The sequence below is a fragment of the Notothenia rossii genome (assembly GCF_949606895.1).
Source record: "Notothenia rossii genome assembly, chromosome: 5".
Classification (NCBI taxonomy): Eukaryota; Metazoa; Chordata; class Actinopteri; order Perciformes; family Nototheniidae; genus Notothenia; species Notothenia rossii.
Window position 1 is genome coordinate 73187976 of NC_136903.1, and position 18681 is coordinate 73206656.

At 39.9% G+C, this 18681-nt stretch overlaps 2 protein-coding genes across 2 annotated transcripts; one reads left to right on the forward strand and one right to left on the reverse strand.

Annotated features, from left to right (window-relative positions):
• Window positions 1–1461: 1461 nt before the first annotated feature.
• On the forward strand, window positions 1462–4868 carry LOC307040048 (retinol dehydrogenase 10-B-like). Its single transcript, XM_079682562.1, has 5 exons — window positions 1462–2134; window positions 3319–3417; window positions 3526–3671; window positions 3755–3886; window positions 4005–4868. The coding sequence occupies exons 1-5, from the start codon at window positions 1685–1687 to the stop codon at window positions 4120–4122; spliced, it is 945 nt and encodes a 314-aa protein (XP_079538688.1). The 5' UTR covers window positions 1462–1684; the 3' UTR covers window positions 4123–4868.
• cse1l (CSE1 chromosome segregation 1-like (yeast)) lies at window positions 4437–18149 on the reverse strand. The gene is made up of 25 exons (XM_079682561.1): window positions 17996–18149; window positions 17145–17237; window positions 16854–16996; window positions 16180–16281; window positions 15924–16069; window positions 15739–15829; window positions 15346–15453; window positions 15012–15104; window positions 14739–14906; window positions 14522–14651; window positions 14314–14379; window positions 13848–14050; window positions 13628–13712; window positions 13404–13465; window positions 13176–13312; window positions 12736–12839; window positions 12529–12626; window positions 12281–12431; window positions 10563–10771; window positions 10337–10434; window positions 10167–10252; window positions 6484–6565; window positions 6134–6280; window positions 5536–5767; window positions 4437–5105 (listed from the first exon to the last, which is right to left on the reverse strand). The coding sequence occupies exons 2-25, from the start codon at window positions 17227–17229 to the stop codon at window positions 5016–5018; spliced, it is 2916 nt and encodes a 971-aa protein (XP_079538687.1). The 5' UTR covers window positions 17230–17237; window positions 17996–18149; the 3' UTR covers window positions 4437–5015.
• Between the last annotated feature and the right edge of the window lie 532 nt (window positions 18150–18681).

Sequence of the window (18681 nt, forward strand, 5' to 3'; positions counted from 1 at the left end):
ATGAAACGTCACGACCAAAGTTTTGAAGAGGATTACATCACAGTCAAAGTCACTACATTAGGCTTTTCACAAGACAAAAACATTCCTGACGTCAAATAGGAACATTTAAGAACAAGCTAAAACTTAAAAACAAGACCCCTAAAGTTTAGGTCACCACTGCTGTAAAAGTCTTCATAAAATTGAAGTGAATGTAAAATATAAGGAGTAGTAATAAAAACAGAAACGTTAATTTATGAAACATGCTCTAAATGAGGAATTTATGCACAGGTGCTTAGCAGTTTATCACCTTAACATTTTACTGAGCGTTGGATAATCCTCCTCCCCATGGATCAGAAATAACTTTGTATGAAAAGCGAAAGGAATGTCTACATAAGAGTTTACCAGTCATGGGTTGGATACTAAATATATACTTGTGTGAAAGAATTGTATTGTTGTTTATGTTGGCTAAGGTAAAAGATCTTACATAAAAGTCCAAAGCTCACAGTAAAGGATAAGTTACTTTTTACATAACACAAACTAGTTATTTTTAACTTAAATCATGTTTCTAACTGCAAGGGAATCAAGGTGAAGTTAAACCTCTAATCAGCTGACTGACTGCAAGCTGTAAACATTAACCAAATCAAAATAGTATATTAAGAAATTGGTATTCCTATATAAAAAAAAAAGAGTTCACTGACTGTAAATATAAATATGTCTTTAATAAATATAAATACATTTGGATTGAGATTTCACTCCAAGAAATGTGCTCTTTGGATCCACAGGTATAAATGGAAAAAGAAGTAAAGCCTTAATTTAAATGACTAAAAATGTATGGTGTACAGAAAAAAGTATGATTGTGATGTCAGTTACATTGCCCTTTAAGTTAAATTCAATACAATTTGAAATTTAAAAAACAAAAATAGTAATTTTTTGTTTGTCGGTTCAAACAAAAACAAAAATCATTTAGGATAGACCTCTGAATCCATATCAAATTTTTCCGGATTAAGCCTTGAATTATAAACAAAGATACAGTTGTATCTTTCATTCATTTTTGTATGATTCAATTCTAACAATAGAACCATGATTGTTGGATAAAGAGCCCCCAGATTTCCTAGTGTGAAATTAAAACAAAATGTAATGTAGATGTTGAGTTTAGCGGTATCTTGATGAATTTTTGAGGGACTGATCCCCAATAGCAATACAACTGACATATATAAAAAAAATATGGCTGTAACAAATATAACATACAGTGCAAAACATATTAAGTTAAAATGTTTGTTGATATGTCTGATTATTTATTTTTGTGTAAGTGTATTGTATCATTTTATGACATGTGCAGTCAATAATGTAATCCTTAATGTTAATATAACAGAATCTATGCTGTTATGTGTACATCTCTCAGCTTCATTGCAAACATTCGGCCCATTGCCTGCTGGCTTTGGATCTGGACCTGAGTGTTATGTTAATCCTCCTCGGTCATACTCTGCCACTGTTTATGAACGAGTTATGAATGCGCACGGGTTAGTCCATTAGCTCCTTGGTCATCAGACAAAAAGCCATTCTATTGGTGGCCACCATCGAGCGGCGTCCTAATCCTGCACACGTTATATAAAATGCCCATCCACCGGCGCGTCACGCAACCACCAATACTCCGAAACCTGGCGGTCCGCTTGTTTGGCTCATACCGGGACAGGACAGAAGCATCATGATAGTCATAGTGGACCTGCTGCTGATGCTCATCGACCTGACCTACTCCATCCTGAGTGCCATCGTCCAGACTTTCCTGCGGCCAAGGCTCAAGTGCATTGATGGGGAGCTCTGTCTGATCACCGGGTCGGGGGGCGCGCTGGGGCGGCTGTTCGCCCTGGAGTTTGCCAAAGAGGGGGCACACCTGGTGCTGTGGGACTGCAACGAGGAGGCCAACGAGCAGACCGCCAAACTGGCACGGGAGCTGGGAGTTAAGGTTCACGCGTACACGGTGGACCTGTCCAAGCGCATGAGCATCTATGAGACGGCCGACAGGGTGAGAGCGGAGGTGGGGGATGTCTCCATACTGGTCAACAACGCAGGAGTTGTGGCCGGGCGGAGGCTGCTTGACTGTCCCGATGAGCTTCTGGAGAGAACTCTGTTGGTGAACTGCCACGCGCTGTTTTGGGTGAGACTTGACGCATGCACCTTTTACGCACAACCTATGCAATCGTAAAATGTATGATCGACTCAGGGCATCAGGCTGACATGTATCAGGCTGACATGACTTGTGTAACATCAACGCACCAGTCCTCCCCCTGGCCCGGGTCTGTATTTGTGCACTGGTGTGTGAAGGGATCAGAGCAGCACAGCTACAGTATGTCCTAAATGTGTTCAGGTTTCACGAGGAGGATACAAGTCAGAGGCGGTAACATTAAACACATCTCCAGAATAAAAGGAGCCGACCAGTCAAGAAATCATGTGATTCGGCTCTTGATCCCCTTTAAGCCTCAGTCTCGTGCTCATACAATAAAGTGTTAAACTCTTAAGCATCAAATTTCAAAATATCACACACATACAGTGGAAGGATATCTGTTAAAGCACAACGTGTCACTGTTGGGAATAGTTGGCGGCAACAAAAGGACATCAGAGCCAAAATGAGAAATCTGGGCTCATGATAAACTGTCTTTGCTTTCACCCTTTGTTCAGGATTATGCACTTTATGAGCACAGCATCAGCGTAATTAATAAAGGTCTGAAAAATAGATTTGACACAAAGCCCCTCTTCAAAGAGATCGCCTCAAGCCTGGATTCTTAACAATAAGGCTCTTATCATGCGAGTTGTTATATTGTTCATAGTCCCTTACAAAGTTACATAAAATGTCAATTTAGAGAAGCTGCTGCTTTGGTTGCCCTTTGGTCATTAACCTTGCCTATTAATGCCCCAGGTTCATGATGTTGTAAATAGATTTGTAGTAATAAAAAAACAAGTTCCTTACTGTTATTTCCATTGTTAATGTTATTAATGTTTGTTTAAGGAAATGCAATGCAAGTTAATGGGACTTAGGTGAGCCTGTTTACAAAAAATCCGTATGTACAGATTAAGTAGATGATTTTTCCAGTTAGATACACTGAAATACTTAAATATATTTGATTTCAACAGCAGTTTGTACAAATATTTGGTCTTACTCTGATCTCATAGAATAAGTCAAACACTATTAGTCAACACGTATAAACACACAATTAAAGTACATTGACATTGGGTCGGGTTGTTAGGTTCCCTTGTATTATTTGGCATCATTTGTATCGTGTGTCAAATGGCATGATAATGGATGATTGATTTTAGTAAAAATCATCGTGTGTAACCCAACAGATGACAAAGGCCTTCCTGCCTCAGATGAAAACAACGAACCACGGTCACATTGTGACTGTTGCCAGTGCTCTTGGACTATTCAGCACTGCATGTGTGGAGGTAAGAAACAAGATTACTGACTCACTGGACCACAATCTGAACAGACAAGTCCTCGACCAATCAATTATAGTGCACATCTAAACACCAGCATTTACTTTCTTCCTATAGGATTACTGTGCCAGTAAATTTGGAGCCGTGGGTTTCCACGAGTCCCTGACACACGAGTTGCTGGCTGAGGAAAATGACGGCATCAAAACCACTTTAGTCTGCCCTTACATTGTAGACACTGGGATGTTTGCAGGTTGTGAAATCAGGTAGGCCACCATTCATCATTTAGTTGTTGTCTTACCCAGAAATAATGTTCTATAATGTAGACTTTTGTTTTTATAATGACCAGGAAGGAGCTCCGGGGTCTTATTCCCCCTCTGGACCCCCTCTACACAGTGCAGCAGTCGATGAAAGCCATTTTAGCCGAACAGCAAATGATCTGCATTCCTCGCCTTATGTATATCCCCTTCATAACAAGAGCGTGAGTATACTGTGAAGTGAATGCTAAGGCCATTAGAGATTAGAAAGAAAACACATAAATTATTTGGGAACAAGACGATAAATTCAATGGTATTGTTTTTGTTCCTTCCCTCGTCTAGATTGCTACCTTGGGAGGCAAATGTGGCGACATATCGCTTCATGGGAGGTGACAAATGCATGCTTCCCTTCATCAAGAATGTTGAACTAAAGAATGTCAACGGCCACGTCAAATCCTAAGACCTCTCCGCCAGTCTCTTTTATAACCGTGGACCAATGCAGACTAAAGGCTCCAAGTGTTTATCCTTAACAAATGAAGGGAGAGCCAAATACCTGCAGGTTTATTTTTACAATGGGATGAAGGGTAACTGTATTAGCAGCCATGTTGCAGTTTATTTAAACATTACTAGATCTAAAGGGGACCCAGTGTTTGCTTGATGAAAAGGAATTCCACCTCCTTATAAATCAATAGAAATATTGATTTATATGTGTACCGGAGGCTAAAGATCCAGAAGTGATACATGTTTCTAAAATAATGCTCCCAGAAAAGAGGCTGCGCTCAGAGCAGAGCTATACAAGTGCCTGTTTATTCACATTAACAAACAGTGGGGAAACGAAGACTTGACAATGACCAGTTGGCTGGGTAACATGCAACAGAAAAATATTATGTAATGTTTAAGCCACAGATTACAGTTTTTCGAAAATGTAAAAGGAATTCAATCATACAAAAGCAGCGCTAAATAAACCCCTCCCGTGTGATTGTGATGTTCAGCTTTCCCACAATACTGTTGAAGTGTACCTCTGCTGCTGCCGTTACTGTAATAAACTGACAATTGTCTGGAAACTTGTAATCCAAATCCTTGCTAGTCTTTGCCACACAGCAAACAAAGGGCTCAAACGCAAAAACCGCAAATCAGTCGAGTCAACTTTTGGTCATGTCTTTAAAAACCCTTAAAAACAGCTTGCATCTGAGAAAACACCCTAAATTCAGGCAAACCCATCAGAAAGCAGTCAAACCAAATCTATTAAGATTCAAATTCAGCTGAAGCAGTTCTGTCGTGTGGCCTGAGGTCACAGTGGATACTCCTGCAGTGTATCGTACTCCTTATTAAGTGAACCCCATCACATCGGGTTCAAACCAACTGCACAGTGGCTGCCTGTAAGTAGCCCTGCAGGAACTGGAGGGCGTCTGCATTCAGACTGGTGCTCAGCATTGAGGGAACCTGCAGTTGAGAAAAGAAGCAAGAATTACTTGTTTGCTTTCTGCATCGTCACATCCTCTGTTGCAGATCACAGCGGTGAAGTAATGGTCTTAACCTTTCTTTTATTCAAAACAAATCCAAACTGTGCACTGACTCGGTGGGAGGCAAGGGGCCATACTGAATACTGGATAATTGTTCAATAATGTGTAGTGAATTAATTAAATATAAGAATGGGCATTGATTATTTAGTGGCCATCCACGAAGATATGAATCAATGTTAAGATAGATAACCTACACATGATGGTGTTTTCCCCTTAAATATTAACAAGCCACCTTAGGTAGAAGAAATACTTCCACTCTATTATTTGTCCTTCCTGAGTTACGTATTCTGTGCCACAGAACATGACCTCAGGCAGAAGTTGCATAGCATGTCCTGCACGTCTCTACATACCCTTCCCGGACAGGCAGTAGAGAGTTTGTGGAGCGACTGGGCCAGCAGGATCTTGGGGTTGCCGACAGCGTCTCCTATCGGGTCGTGCTCCTTCTTCCCGGCAAAGGCCAGCTGTGAAAAGGCCGTCTGATAGCCTGGTGTGTCTTCAATGTCAATGAAGTGCTCATCATCCGGGATGCTGTCATCTTCTGGCAGCTCAAAGAAACCAATGAGAGCCTGGAGCAGAGGGGTCCTGAACAGACATGAGAAACCCCAAATCTTCAGGTACAGTTTCACTCAGGACAAGAAACTATTACATGTCATTCAGGATGTATTGCACTATTTGTATTTACTTGCACTATTTTTTTTGTTTTTCTGTGTTACACTGTTGGAGGAGCCTGTGACCTAAGATTTTCATAACTACATTTTAGCCATGTACGAATGACCAATAAAAGCATTGAACCTTGTATGAGAACAGCATTTCCAATCAATCAAACTGTTTTCACACACCCACACAGTACTGGATTGTTAGTGGACTAAAGGTGTTCAGGGACTTTAACCGAGTAACTTTATGAAAAAGGGAACTAATGGTTGCATTTCCTCCAGACGGATCTCTTACCAAAGTTTAGTGTACTCCGTGTCCATCATTGACGGACATTCAGTAAGGATTTTTGTGATGCCAACAGCGCAAATCTTCTTTTCAACTGGTCCAGACACCTTCTGGACCTCTGGGATAATTATTTTCTCCAACACCATACCAAACATCCTGCAAGACAAAAAGCAACCAGGATTACTACGTTACATATATAAACTGATCCAGTGCCAGCTTTTGTGGTTTTGATGCCTTTAAGGTCAACAGAACATATTCCACTGCCTGAATGGTACGCTGACAGATGAACCCACTCAATAACCAGTCAAACATGTCTACTTCTGTCAACATCTTCTGGTGTATATGGAGATTAAACTTACTTTGGCTGGATGCTGTCGAACATCTCCTGAAGTGCAATGGCTCCGTATTTGACACAATACAGGTTGATAAACACTAAGAAGCCTGTGAAAGAAAACAAGTCAAATGTTAGCATTTGAAACACAGCAGCATTAAACTGGGTTCTTACACCTTTTCCAAAGTCAAATTCAAGCACTTTTCAAGGTGCATTTTCAAACTTTTCAAGCATCTTACAGCTGTTGTAAATTACACATTTATATACACATACTCAAATGTAGGGATGGGTACCGAGCCCCGGTATTAAACGGGCCCCGGGGCTGAATTATTAAAGACCGTGGTGCCGCTAAGCTCCGACGTTATCGGTCTTTTTATTGGTACTGGAGACATCTAAAAAATGTATGTCATGTATTATTGCTACACAAACATTATATTGCAGTTTTAGTGTCGCCAAATCCGTTTCTAATATGCAATAAGACTGCAAAATGCGTCTATGATTATGTTTAGTATTTTCGAGCGGGGCAGTTTACACACATGCAGCTGCTCAGCTGCTCCATGCAGCAGCAACACACACACACGGAGGAGATGGCGGAGAGAACGCGCTCCGAGGTGTGGTTAAACTATAGCCGTGTCGATGTGGACAATACTCGTTACCAAAAGTGCAATAAGAGTTTAGCATGTAAGGGCGGTAACACGAGCAATTTGTCTAAACATTTAGCAAAAGTGCACCACATTCAGACGGAGGAATGCACCGGGTTCGACTGTCTTTCTAGCAGCTCTGTAGCCCCCCCATCCACGAGTAACGTTTCCACGTCAGGTGTTATGAATGCTAGCAGCAACACACAGAGTTAACTCAATGATACAAACATGGGTTAATGATTAGAGGTAACCGAGTTATTTATTTTGTTAAAGTTTCAGCTCTTCTGTTTACAGTTCTGTCATCACATTATTTAATACGTAATTTGTTAAAAGATTGTTGTTTCTTTTGATGTGAAATATCATTTATTTAATTTAAATAAAAAGCAATGTTAGTTTTGTTCACAATTTGTTTGGTTAGTTTACCTTGTTTTTTTCTCAAAAAGAACCGATAAGAGTACCGTTAAAAGATCGGATCGATAAGCGGTATCAATAAAAGTAGTAGTACCGTTAAAACTTTAACGATACCCATCCCTACTCAAATGATTATTTCCCTACCTCACATTAAATCAGATGTTCTTTATGCTATAAACAACCAAATGTGTGTTTCGTAATAGCATTCTACATGAGGATGAAAAATGAAAGAAAAGAAAACTAAGTTTAAAAGTAGATCTGTAAGGCGTCATCATATCTATTATTCTGAAATGGACCAATTTGCACAATGACTACTTTTACTGTCCCTACTTTAACTATATATTGATGCTAATACTTTTACTTGAGGAACATTTTGATTGAGGGACTTATTCTTGTAACAGAGTATCCCTACACTCTGGTACTTCTACTTTCACTCAAGTACAAGATCTGAGTACTTATTCCACCTCTGGTAGCGTATTAGCCTGAATTGTAGCCACAAAATCACGCAGAGCTGCATAAAAATAGACTCACAATGGTAACAAGTGGACAATGATTTGTATGTAATGTTGACTACAAAAGACACCTGTCTTATACATCTTCAAAGGAAGATTGTTTTTATTCTACAATTACATGGGATTAAAGCAAAATGTAGTTTTACTTGTATAAGATTTTATATAAAAGCCCGTTTCTAAAAGTATCAACCATAGCGATGCGGTCAAATCCTCATTTTATAATTTATAACATACCAACAAGCTAAGGTCTAATTACGCAACCAAGTCTCACGGCATTTCGTGTTATAGTCACAAAATAAATGTAATAAATAATAATTTTAATGTAATCTATTGATTCGTGTTCACCAACACGATTCCCCCCTTTTTTTCGTGTCACACAGAACGATTTTAAAAGCAATGTATTTCTATTGGTAGTGTGTTTCGTGCCTGCAGCACGTCTTTTTGTCCGGTCGGGTCTTGGAAGACCAAAAGCTGTGGGGTTCATAAAAACATGTTCTTACCTTTATATATAGTCTATGGTTCTTACTCAATATCAAGCCACGATTATTGTTTTTATTCTAATTTCTTATTATTTGTGACCCGCTCTATCGAAATCAGTCAAAAGTCGCAACGGCTCATTTAAAAATAAAAAAACCGTGGATTTGTGTAAAAAAAAAAACTAGTTTTTCAGGGTTCGGGTGTTTTGTTTGATTTTAAACAAACAAAGTCTTGGCTTTCAGAATATGAAACTGTTATTGCCAAAATCTCATTAAAGGGAAGAAGACAGCTCTCCCTCGCACTCTGCTCTTCTGCAGCGCCCCCTCCCTCCGCTGAAATTATGAATGTGAGGCATATAGTAATCGTAGATAACACGGCAGGTTCCGTTACAGTTTGTTTTCATCTGATTTCAAATCAACAAATTCCTGGCTTTCAGTATATTAAACTTGTTTCGGCAAATTCAGATGATAAATACAACTTTGAAGCTTGTAACGGCATAATTACAAGCGGAGAACGGAGTAACTTGACGTCACAGCAGGCATAACAACAGCCGGTGTTTCTTGTGAGTGTTTCCCCGGTACACAAACACACACACATTCACAAACTTCCCCCAGACCAGTAATACAAACCAAAATGTGTCTTCGGGTCAATGTGACTGATTTCGATAGAGCAAGTCACATTTGGTTTAGGCACGAAACATACTACCAGTAGAAATACATTGCTTTTAAAATCCTTCTGTGTCGAATCAATAGATTATATTTCGTGACACCACAGGATGGCGACATAACATAGGTACGTTCCTCTGAAATGATTGTCCCCTGCAATTATTATTATCCCTTAATCGAGTTCACTATTCAGCTTGCTAACGTTTGCATAAACAAACGTAACGTGCAACGTTAGCCTAATCTAAAATGCTCTACTACGGCGTACCTTTCATGTGGCTCGTCAGCACAGACTCTCGCATCGTTATCTTTGCAAACTTTGCAGGAGGCTACTCGTGGGCTTGACCCTTGTCTTCGCCATGGCTTGTATTTGTCTTCTGCTAGCTAACGCTCGTTGAAACTGCAACCTCCTGGCACAGTCATCTATCACTCATCAGCCCAGGTCACACGTAACAAAAACACTTGCAGGTCACGTGCATAGCGCGGGAAGGCCGGAGCGGAGCTGTTTTATGTAAAAGCGAAGCAATTAAGCTCGCTCCGACTTCTTTATTTTCTTTTCATCTAAAAGCGAAGTAAAGCATTTACAATTTCAAGCACTTTTATCCTTAATTCAAGCACCATTCCCAAAATGCAAGCACTTTTCAAACTTTGAAAACACCTCATAAAATGTCAAGCATTTTCAAGGATTTCCAGCACCCGTACGAACCCTGATTAAATAATAAATAGTATTCAAAACTAGAACATTCAGAGAAATGTTGACTGTGACTGAAACGTGGGTGTGCGTCCCGATGCCAATATTACCCCCGCTGAGTAAGTATTAATAGCATTAGTTATATTGTTAAGGTACAACAAAGAATATCCATTCATTTTAGGTCACTTTTAGCTGACTATTTTAACTGTTTAGCTATTACATTTTTAGAATGTATTAATTTTCTAAATGAATCACTGACATCAGATGAATAGCTTTAAACAGAACATGAACATTGGTAAAGAGAGGATTGTACTAACTCTTGATGAACTTGGTGGTTTTGGAGCCTTGGAGCCTCTGGAAGAGCAAAATATAGATCTGTTTCCTGTACTGAGTGATAGACTCACTGGCAAAACAAAAAACATAAAAGGTTAAAATACATATCACCAACACATTCCACCAGTTGAGAACACAGCTATAGTGAACCTACGCGGGCATGTACTCTATGATGCTGTTGATCAGGTAGAAACCTTGGTGGTCATTGGCCTTGGAGGCGATAAGCTTTTGGAAAACTCCAAGCAAGCCAGGCTGAGAGGGAAAGATGAGCAAGATGATAATCAAGTGTTAGAATAGTGTCCACACAATGAATCAATCATACAATATTTAAATGGTAAGAAATGGAATAATAACTGCTGTATACAACTCTCCCCACTTACGATTTTATCAGCAGCAGAGCTGGCAATAGAGGCACCTCCCTTCTCCAAGTAAGCCTGAAGCAGGCGCACGAGAGGGGGAATGTTCCCTGTCCGCTCCCAGAGCACGGGCTGCAGCAGGTGAGGGAACAACGCCATGTAGGAGGAGGGAATAGAGTTGGAGTGGATCTCTAGGAGGAGAGACATCACCTGGAACACGTAGGGAAGAAACTCTGCAACAGAGAACAGAGAAGGATGAGAAGAGTTACCTCTACAGCAGGAGTGTCCAAACGTTTTTTATCGAGGGCCACATACAGGAAAGTATACGAAGGGCTGGGCCGCTCACTAGAGGTGAGGTATATTGCCTCATGAGTTCAATTATGAATTAGCAATCAATCAAATGTAGGTCAATGATGCGTGCAGAGGTTGCACTTGACTTTTTCGCTGCCCGTCATTTTGACGGACAGGATCGTAACATTTCCGTCAAAATCCATTATTACCCGTCGGTCGCTCGTGAACTGTCAACGGGGGGGGGAATCTCGTGAAATATTAGTGCCGGTGTAATGCCGTGTTGTGCATGCCCACCTCGGCGCTGAGTTTGTTCTAATCCGTCAAAATGACGGACTGCTTTCAGATTTTTCCGTCATTGTCAAAAGAATTATGTCATATAATATATTCGGTTAACGCGACCTCTGGATGCGTGTGAGTGTTGGCAGTTCATCCCTTAAAACAGAAGCCTCAGATTGATTATAATAATGAGAAATATGAAGGGTGTATTTCAAACTTGTTACGTAAATAAGTCATTGGGCTTTTTTCTTATCAACTAAGATGTGTTAGAAAATGTCTCCAACTTGAATTGACTGAATTTATTTGAAAAGTGGTCTCATTAACACATGACTACTACTGTGTAATATATTTATAGTAGGGCTGTCAGTCGATTCAAATATTTAATCGCGATTAAATCGCATGATTGTCCATAGTGTTAATCGCAAATGTTTTATGTTTTAAATGTACCTTAGAGGAATATTTTTCAAGTTTGTATTACTTTTATCAACATATGAGTGGACAAATAAGCTTTATGCTAATGTTTATTATCATTTGAACAATGACAAATATTCTCATGAATATTAAACACAACAACCTCTGAACATTACAAATATTCGCCTCAATTCAATCTGGAACCTCTCTCATACAATACAGTGTGTGTGTGTGTGTGTGTGTGTGTGTGTGTGTGTGTGTGTGTGTGTGTGTGTGTGTGTGTGTGTGTGTGTGTGTGTGTGTGTGTGTGTGTGTGTGTGTGTGTGTGTGTGTGTGTGTGTGTGTGAGATGGATCATTGGAGCTATGTGCAACTCAAGGCATATGCTCGAACGGGAGCTGCCTGGACGCTGCAATCATGTTGCAGGAGCGGGGCTGTCAGCATCAGCTTGTAGATGGTATTTTAAACTCGATGCGCTCTGAAACTACGGGGTGGCCGAGGACAAAAAATAATCGCGTTAAAATAATTAGTGGCGTTAATCTTTTTTGCATTAACACGTTAACTTGACAGCCCTAATTTATAGTTAAGAAGTAGAATATAAGACAAGCCCAAGTTTCATTTGTGGGCCATATTTCATTATACTTTTTGAATTTGGTGAGGGCCGATTCAAAATGGTAGTAGTTTGGACACGGTGACGACGAGCTCTACGTCATCAGCATGTTGATAAATGACAACATAAATCAATTCCATAGGTGAATGACAAACCCTGGACATCGTTCTGCAGGATCTCAGTGAAGACGGGGAACAGTGCTTCCTCGAAGCTGCTGACCGTGGTGGGGTTGGCCTTGCAGGTGATCCGGACCGACAGGCACAAGGACTCGAACAGGTAGTGGTTAAAGTGAGGCTTGCTGGGATTCTGAAAACAAGATGTTGGCAAAGTTGACACGTGTATGCCCTGAACAAGCATCGAGGTGAATCGAACTGCATACATAAAAAGTAAACGGGGGGGTTACCTTGCTGACTAAGAGGAGCTTATGAGTGAGTTGACCAATCAGAGTGGGAATGTAGGGGACGATGGCATCCTGCAGCAGGGAGAAGCTGCGCATGATGGCTTTAGAAGTCAAAAGAAACAAAAAGGCATGATGAGGCTACTTCTAATAACTTTGCAGTTGATTCAACACTGACATGGAACTGGTAATGAGGAGAAAAGTCTGATTTACCTTTCATGATGTATTCATTTTCTTCAGACCCAGGAAGAGCCAATGCCTTGAACAAGTTGTTTAGCAGCTGTTCAGTAAAAGGGGCCATCTCTGCGGGCGTGATACTGAGAACAGAATTAAAGGGTTATTATTATTATATATAGTCTGAGTGGACTTTACACACATTGCCCCGTTTTTCCCTCTGCTGTCTTAATATCCGTTTGTGTGCTGTATATGACTGCTATTATGGCATACACCGGTTCTTAAATATATAGTAGTAATGATCTCGTTTCATACTGGATTCAGCAAATATGTGAGAGAGCTTGAATCTTTAGGATGTAAAAAAAAACTGAACAACTATTGTTGACTTTTTGTGCATTTGAAACAATTTGAAAACTGTTAGAAATTGTTTTGGTTCATTCAAATATCATTTCCCGTTTCCTATACTTCTTAATACTTACAGTGTGGAGTTGTTGGGGCCTCTCATGGTGAACAGCCTCTCCAGAGCGTGGGCAGCGTACGTGTGCTCCACGGTGCTCTCCGCCTGCAGGTGACTTATCAGCAGAGGAACGGCCTGCAGCAGCTGCTCCTTGGGCAGCTGAGGGGAACGGACAAAGAGGCCAGCTGTGATGCTTTCTTTTTGCCATTTGAACATTTGAAAAGGCGCTGAGAAAGTTGACAGTTCATACCTGGCTTCTGAAGATCATGACATACTTGATGGCGTCTGCCTTCAACACTGGGAACTCGTTGACTAAAAAAGACAAATGGTGCTTGATGTTAGCTAACAAACAACTCAATTTAGAAATATAAGTTTTCCCACAACTCACAGAGCCAAGTCTAAAGTAAGTTGCTGTTGTCACATAATACATTTTTATGATTCTATATAATATTAAGAAATGTGGATTATTCTTACCATTGGGGGATTTTAGGTCTGAGAGAATGTGGTTCACAAAGAACTCATTCAGATCCACCAACTCATTGGCTTGTGTTATCCCATGCTGGTGAGGGGGGAAAAGACAATGACTCAAACAGACTGAAACAGTTATTCTCATTATATCAAACACTTTTTATAAATGTACCTTTTTACTAGCAGTTAGATATTCAACAATCCTCTGAATATGTTTGCAACATACCTTCTGTGTCTGTGCTTTCGACGCCAGTGATGTGACCAAGTAGATGGCGGCATCTTTGTGTTTCCAGTTCTGCCCAGGGCTCTTGGCGTACTCTCCCAGCATAGAGTTCACATAGCCAGAGAAGATTGCTGTGACAGGGCCCTCAAAAAACTTACAGAGGCCCCTCACCAGGTCACATGCGGCTCTACGACGAGTGTCAATGTCTGAGGTAGGATGCGGGAAAGGGTAAACAGTGGGGACATGGTTATCATTAGAGCATTTTCTTCACAGTTAGTTATTTACGTGTGAACTTTTGAGTGCAAAACAAAAACCAACAACAAATAAAATAACTATGCATTTGGGGTTTGACGGGTCTTATATGCCAGGAGACCCTTACCAAAACAATAGTTCAACTCAACATGTGAAGAGGAACTACATATTAGTTTGTCTATTATTGTGAATGGTTTGCATTATGCTAAATCTTTACCAGATCCTTCAAGGTCCCTCCGGATGTATTCCTCAGAGTTATCTTCAAAGGCCTCCTCGTCTGCACCTGATCAGGATTACAAACATCCTTGTCAGTTTCACACAGTGCAGGTGTGTGTACCTGCAAGCAAAGCCCTGCACCAGCCATCCACTGATGACATTTCCAGGTAAAATCAAAAGCTGACAAAAAAAAGGAAGCATTTACTTACTTCTGAACTCCATGTTGGGCACAATGACCTTCTCACAGATGCTAGTGAGCGTGTTCTGGTCCTCAAATAGATGCTTGTAGTGTGGCCTTTCACACACCGATGCCAAGAACTGGATAGCATTGCTCACAAGCTGCAACAAATACGAGGTGCATTGTTAGTAGAGGGAAAGTGAACTTTGAAAAAGGACACATAAACAGTCAGGGTACACGACTCTCACCAGGTCATATTTGACTTCCTGGCCAGTAGAAACTAAAAGGTTCCAGATGGCCGTGACAAAGCGCGGCAGATACGGCTGGAACTCTTCATCGTACTTCTGAGCGTAGAGAGCCGCATTGTCACAGATCTGAGACTTCAGCAGCTCCAGGAGACCTGCTTCCTCCTCGTCCTAAGAGACACAGCCACACATACACACCATTCAAATCTCTGTAGCACCGCAATGGTGGAATTTTTTTTGCATGAGTGGAGAAAAAAAAAGGAAAGAAATACTCACATTTGTTTGTAAAAGTTTATTATCCAAAGTTAGTAGGCCGTGGAAATTGGTCATCCATGTCTCCATGTTGTCTTCAAAAAACTCTGGAAGGTCCTTTGTAATAATACAGAGTTCAGTTGAAAGCACATTTTTCACATCTCTGAAGGAAGTGTAAATTCATTACTAAAACAGTATATATGCTGACATGGGGCAAATTCATAACGCATTATTGCCTTTCAATAATTACACATTCATTACAATTTATAATTACTAATTTGTCACATCAATAAAAACTAATGATAGCAAAACAGTTCAGAAAAGCAAAGCCTGGATGCACAAAGCTAATTTTACTGACCTGGAAGTTCAGACTGTAGAAGAGCTTGGAGATGAGTGTGAGGGAAGAGAAGAGGACCTTCAAGGCATTGACGTCTGTAGCATGAGTCTGACACAACTCAATAGTGGCCTACAGCATAGAGTGAACATTGATAATGAACAAAACGTCATCATATTTGTAATTAGCCAAAGTAATGCCTTGCTTTGAAGTTTATATCTTGTTAATTCAACATCTATATGTTCTACTTTCTTGTCTTTTAAATTAGTATTGTACAATGCCATATCGTTTTATGCTGCTGCAACACAAACATTTCCCAAATTGGGATTAATAAATGACTATCTCATCTTATATCCATGTCCAACCTTTTGAGATGGGTTAAGAGTTGTGGTAAATGAACCTCAAGTCATTACAAACCTTGAACAGCTCCGTCAGAGGAAGGGCAAACGTATCCAGCACTAGTTTGATCTCTGTCCAAAGCTCGTTTGACTTAAACTCATGGCGGTACCTTGGGGACACAACGTTTTTTTTTATTATTAATAAAAATGTGTTTAAATGTAATAATTACACTATTTGTAAAATGATGAAGCAATGAGATGTACCTTTTAAAGAGAGAATGTGCTGTACGAAGCACTCCATTGATGATGTGAAAGTCTCCACTTCTGAAGCGGTTCACCATTTCAGTTAGCAGGTCGGGCCATTTCTGAGGGAAGTCTTCCCTTCCTATGATACTGATGGCATCACTCAACTGTGGAAAAGCAAAGCATAAACAGGGGTTTGGATGAGTATCTTCCGACACACTTTTAAATTAGATTTGTTTAAACACTATAATAATAATAATAATATGTGAGGATGTACCTGTTTTTGAATCTGTTCTGGGCTGCTTAGCATCAAATTGACTATGTTGGCTTTGATCGCTGTTCGGTCTGCATCAGAGACTTTGTTTGGTTCATCTTCAACCTTTAGAAAAACATGACAAACGCAGGACAATCAACTACAACCCCAGAATACACAGAACACTTGTTCTGATCAGACTTTGTACAAAATGCTACTTAAGGTACAGTTTGTCCCATGCAGCCTCAATCTGATGCCAGACATGCAGGGTGAGACACTGTGCCTACACACAAGTAGGCTGGAGGATATATTGATATCATATTGGTGTTGTGATATTAGACTAGATATCATCTTATATTTTGAATATTGTAATATGTCATACATATTACAGTCTTTCTCTGGTTTTAAAAGGCTGCATTACAGTTAAGTGATACACTTGTATAATACTGAACATACTGGACTGTTCTGTGTTTTGTTTTTACCCACTTAGCAATTCAGCACATATTACAGAAGGTTATTCATAAAAAACGTATTGTTTAAATATTTTTCTAAAGCACAAATAGTCAACCATAGAATATACATCCTGAGGTATTTGTCCTTTATAATTGTGATGTTTATTTTCTCCATAATATCCATCCCTACATACAAGATACTAGCGTAAACAATATGTAAACATGATGTTACTCAGTGAGACTCACAATGCGCCAGTTTCTTTTTATGTAATTCTTGAAGGTAACAGCAGCACAGACTCGAATGACCTGGTCTTGGGACTTCTCCAGCATAGTGAGCAGTAACAACGGATAGTTCTGGTTGCCCTCCACTGATTCAAGAAACTTTTCAGCTAAGAAAAAATAGAAAATAGAAAGCAGGTGTTTTACAGGAGAGACAACACAATCAAGTTAATCATTAGCACGAAAAGGTACATTAAAACATGTATTTTTTATAAACCGTATGAAGATATGCAATGATGTGTCATTACGATGTTTTACCTGGACGTCTGACTGCTGGATCTGGGTCCAGTGTTTTCCTGAGGAACTCGGTGAGGGTTTGGAGGTTAGCATCATTTAGCTCCATGCTTGTCACTAAAGACAGAGAATGAGAGAGATAACTCAGTATCTGTAAACTATTCAAAGTTTAACGTGACACACATGTGTGACAATGGTTACTGTAAGATCATGATACCTAAAAGTTTATAAATGCGGGCAAAATGCAATTGTAATTCATGTTTGTTGTGTATGAAATTAGTTTTTTTCACTGCTCTATCCAACAAGTCAATGCAGTTCTTGTTACGTAGTTCATATATATTTTGCTAGTTTCAGTCATGCTCAACTTGCATGCATTCAGTCTGACGTTAGCTTGCTAGCAGCTAACAAGCTAGGCTACATAGCCTCAAACTGACGTTAGCTCAGTTGGCCCCGCTGACTCCTGATCGGTTTATGCAGTCTGATGTCTAAGCTAGCGGTCTAGAAAGCAGTCTAGTTTTCTACAAGTTAAATACAAGCACATGGCGCTCCCTGCATCGATTTAACGAACAGTTATATTTAACAGAAATTATCTCCTGATCCAATGTCCTAAACTAAACTAATTCAACGGTTAATCTTATCTAAAGCCGCATAGAAGGCAGTATCCCATTTCCATGGAATAGACTGATCCAGGTCCTCCAAGTCAGCCTGCTAATGTTAGCTGCTAGCATGCTAATGTGTTTTCTGCTAAGCATAAAGTTAGCTAACAGTCCGAACAGTTCAGATTTACTGCCAATATATTGGACCAACACCCAATTTACAAGTGTGTAACCCACATGACTGTATATAATTCATGTTAAAGCATCGGGATATCTTACCGTTACAGTATATTCAGTCAGGATGGGATGGGAGGCACTACAACCCGATCAGCCGCGCGCTCACCGTGCCAGCTTTCAAACGTCTGAGCAAAAGGAACTGCGCGGTCACCATACTACGCACGCGCAGAAGACAGAGGAACGCTCTTAGACACGCCCCTTGCTCGGTTTCCATCAAGTACAACACAAGACAACTTTACATCAAATACTCGTTCAATATTCAAATTAAAGGTTTTTAATCATACCAGCCGATGCTGTACATCGTGTATGTTGTCATATGTATTTATGTTGCTATCTGTATGTTTAGTTAGTTGTGAAAACAAATAACCTTCTGGGGAAATAAATCCAATACAGTTCAAGTAAAATAGCTTTCCTATGTACAATGTTTTCATATGGGTTGTCTTGTCTTTTTAAAATAATATTAGGATGGTCTATTCTGTAACACCTTGTACATGCAGTTTTTGCGCTCGCCCTGTGGATGCACTCCCACATTATTCTTTGCACTGTGTATTCTCTTGTTTATTTTTGCAATGTGTATTTCATTATTTATTTACTTTGTATGTAATATTGTGTGTACAATATTGTTTGACTGTTTGTTTATTACCTTTGTATTCTAAACTACCAAAAATAAATGAGCGGTATGTCAGTGAGTGTTTGTGTTGTAAACTGGATTTAAAACTATCCATGTT

Excerpts from the sequence above, each read along its gene's own strand:
- LOC307040048 (XM_079682562.1), top strand. The coding sequence starts at position 1,685 with ATGATAGTCATAGTGGACCTGCTGCTGATGCTCATCGACCTGACCTAC. Across the intron at positions 3,418-3,525 it reads TCAGCACTGCATGTGTGGAG|GATTACTGTGCCAGTAAATT; the intron begins GTAAGAAACAAG and ends TTCTTCCTATAG. Across the intron at positions 3,672-3,754 it reads TTTGCAGGTTGTGAAATCAG|GAAGGAGCTCCGGGGTCTTA; the intron begins GTAGGCCACCAT and ends TATAATGACCAG.
- cse1l (XM_079682561.1), bottom strand. The coding sequence starts at position 17,229 with ATGGAGCTAAATGATGCTAACCTCCAAACCCTCACCGAGTTCCTCAGG. Across the intron at positions 15,830-15,923 it reads GCACATTCTCTCTTTAAAAG|GTACCGCCATGAGTTTAAGT; the intron begins GTACATCTCATT and ends TGTGTCCCCAAG. Across the intron at positions 13,466-13,627 it reads AGACCTAAAATCCCCCAATG|TCAACGAGTTCCCAGTGTTG; the intron begins GTAAGAATAATC and ends TGTCTTTTTTAG.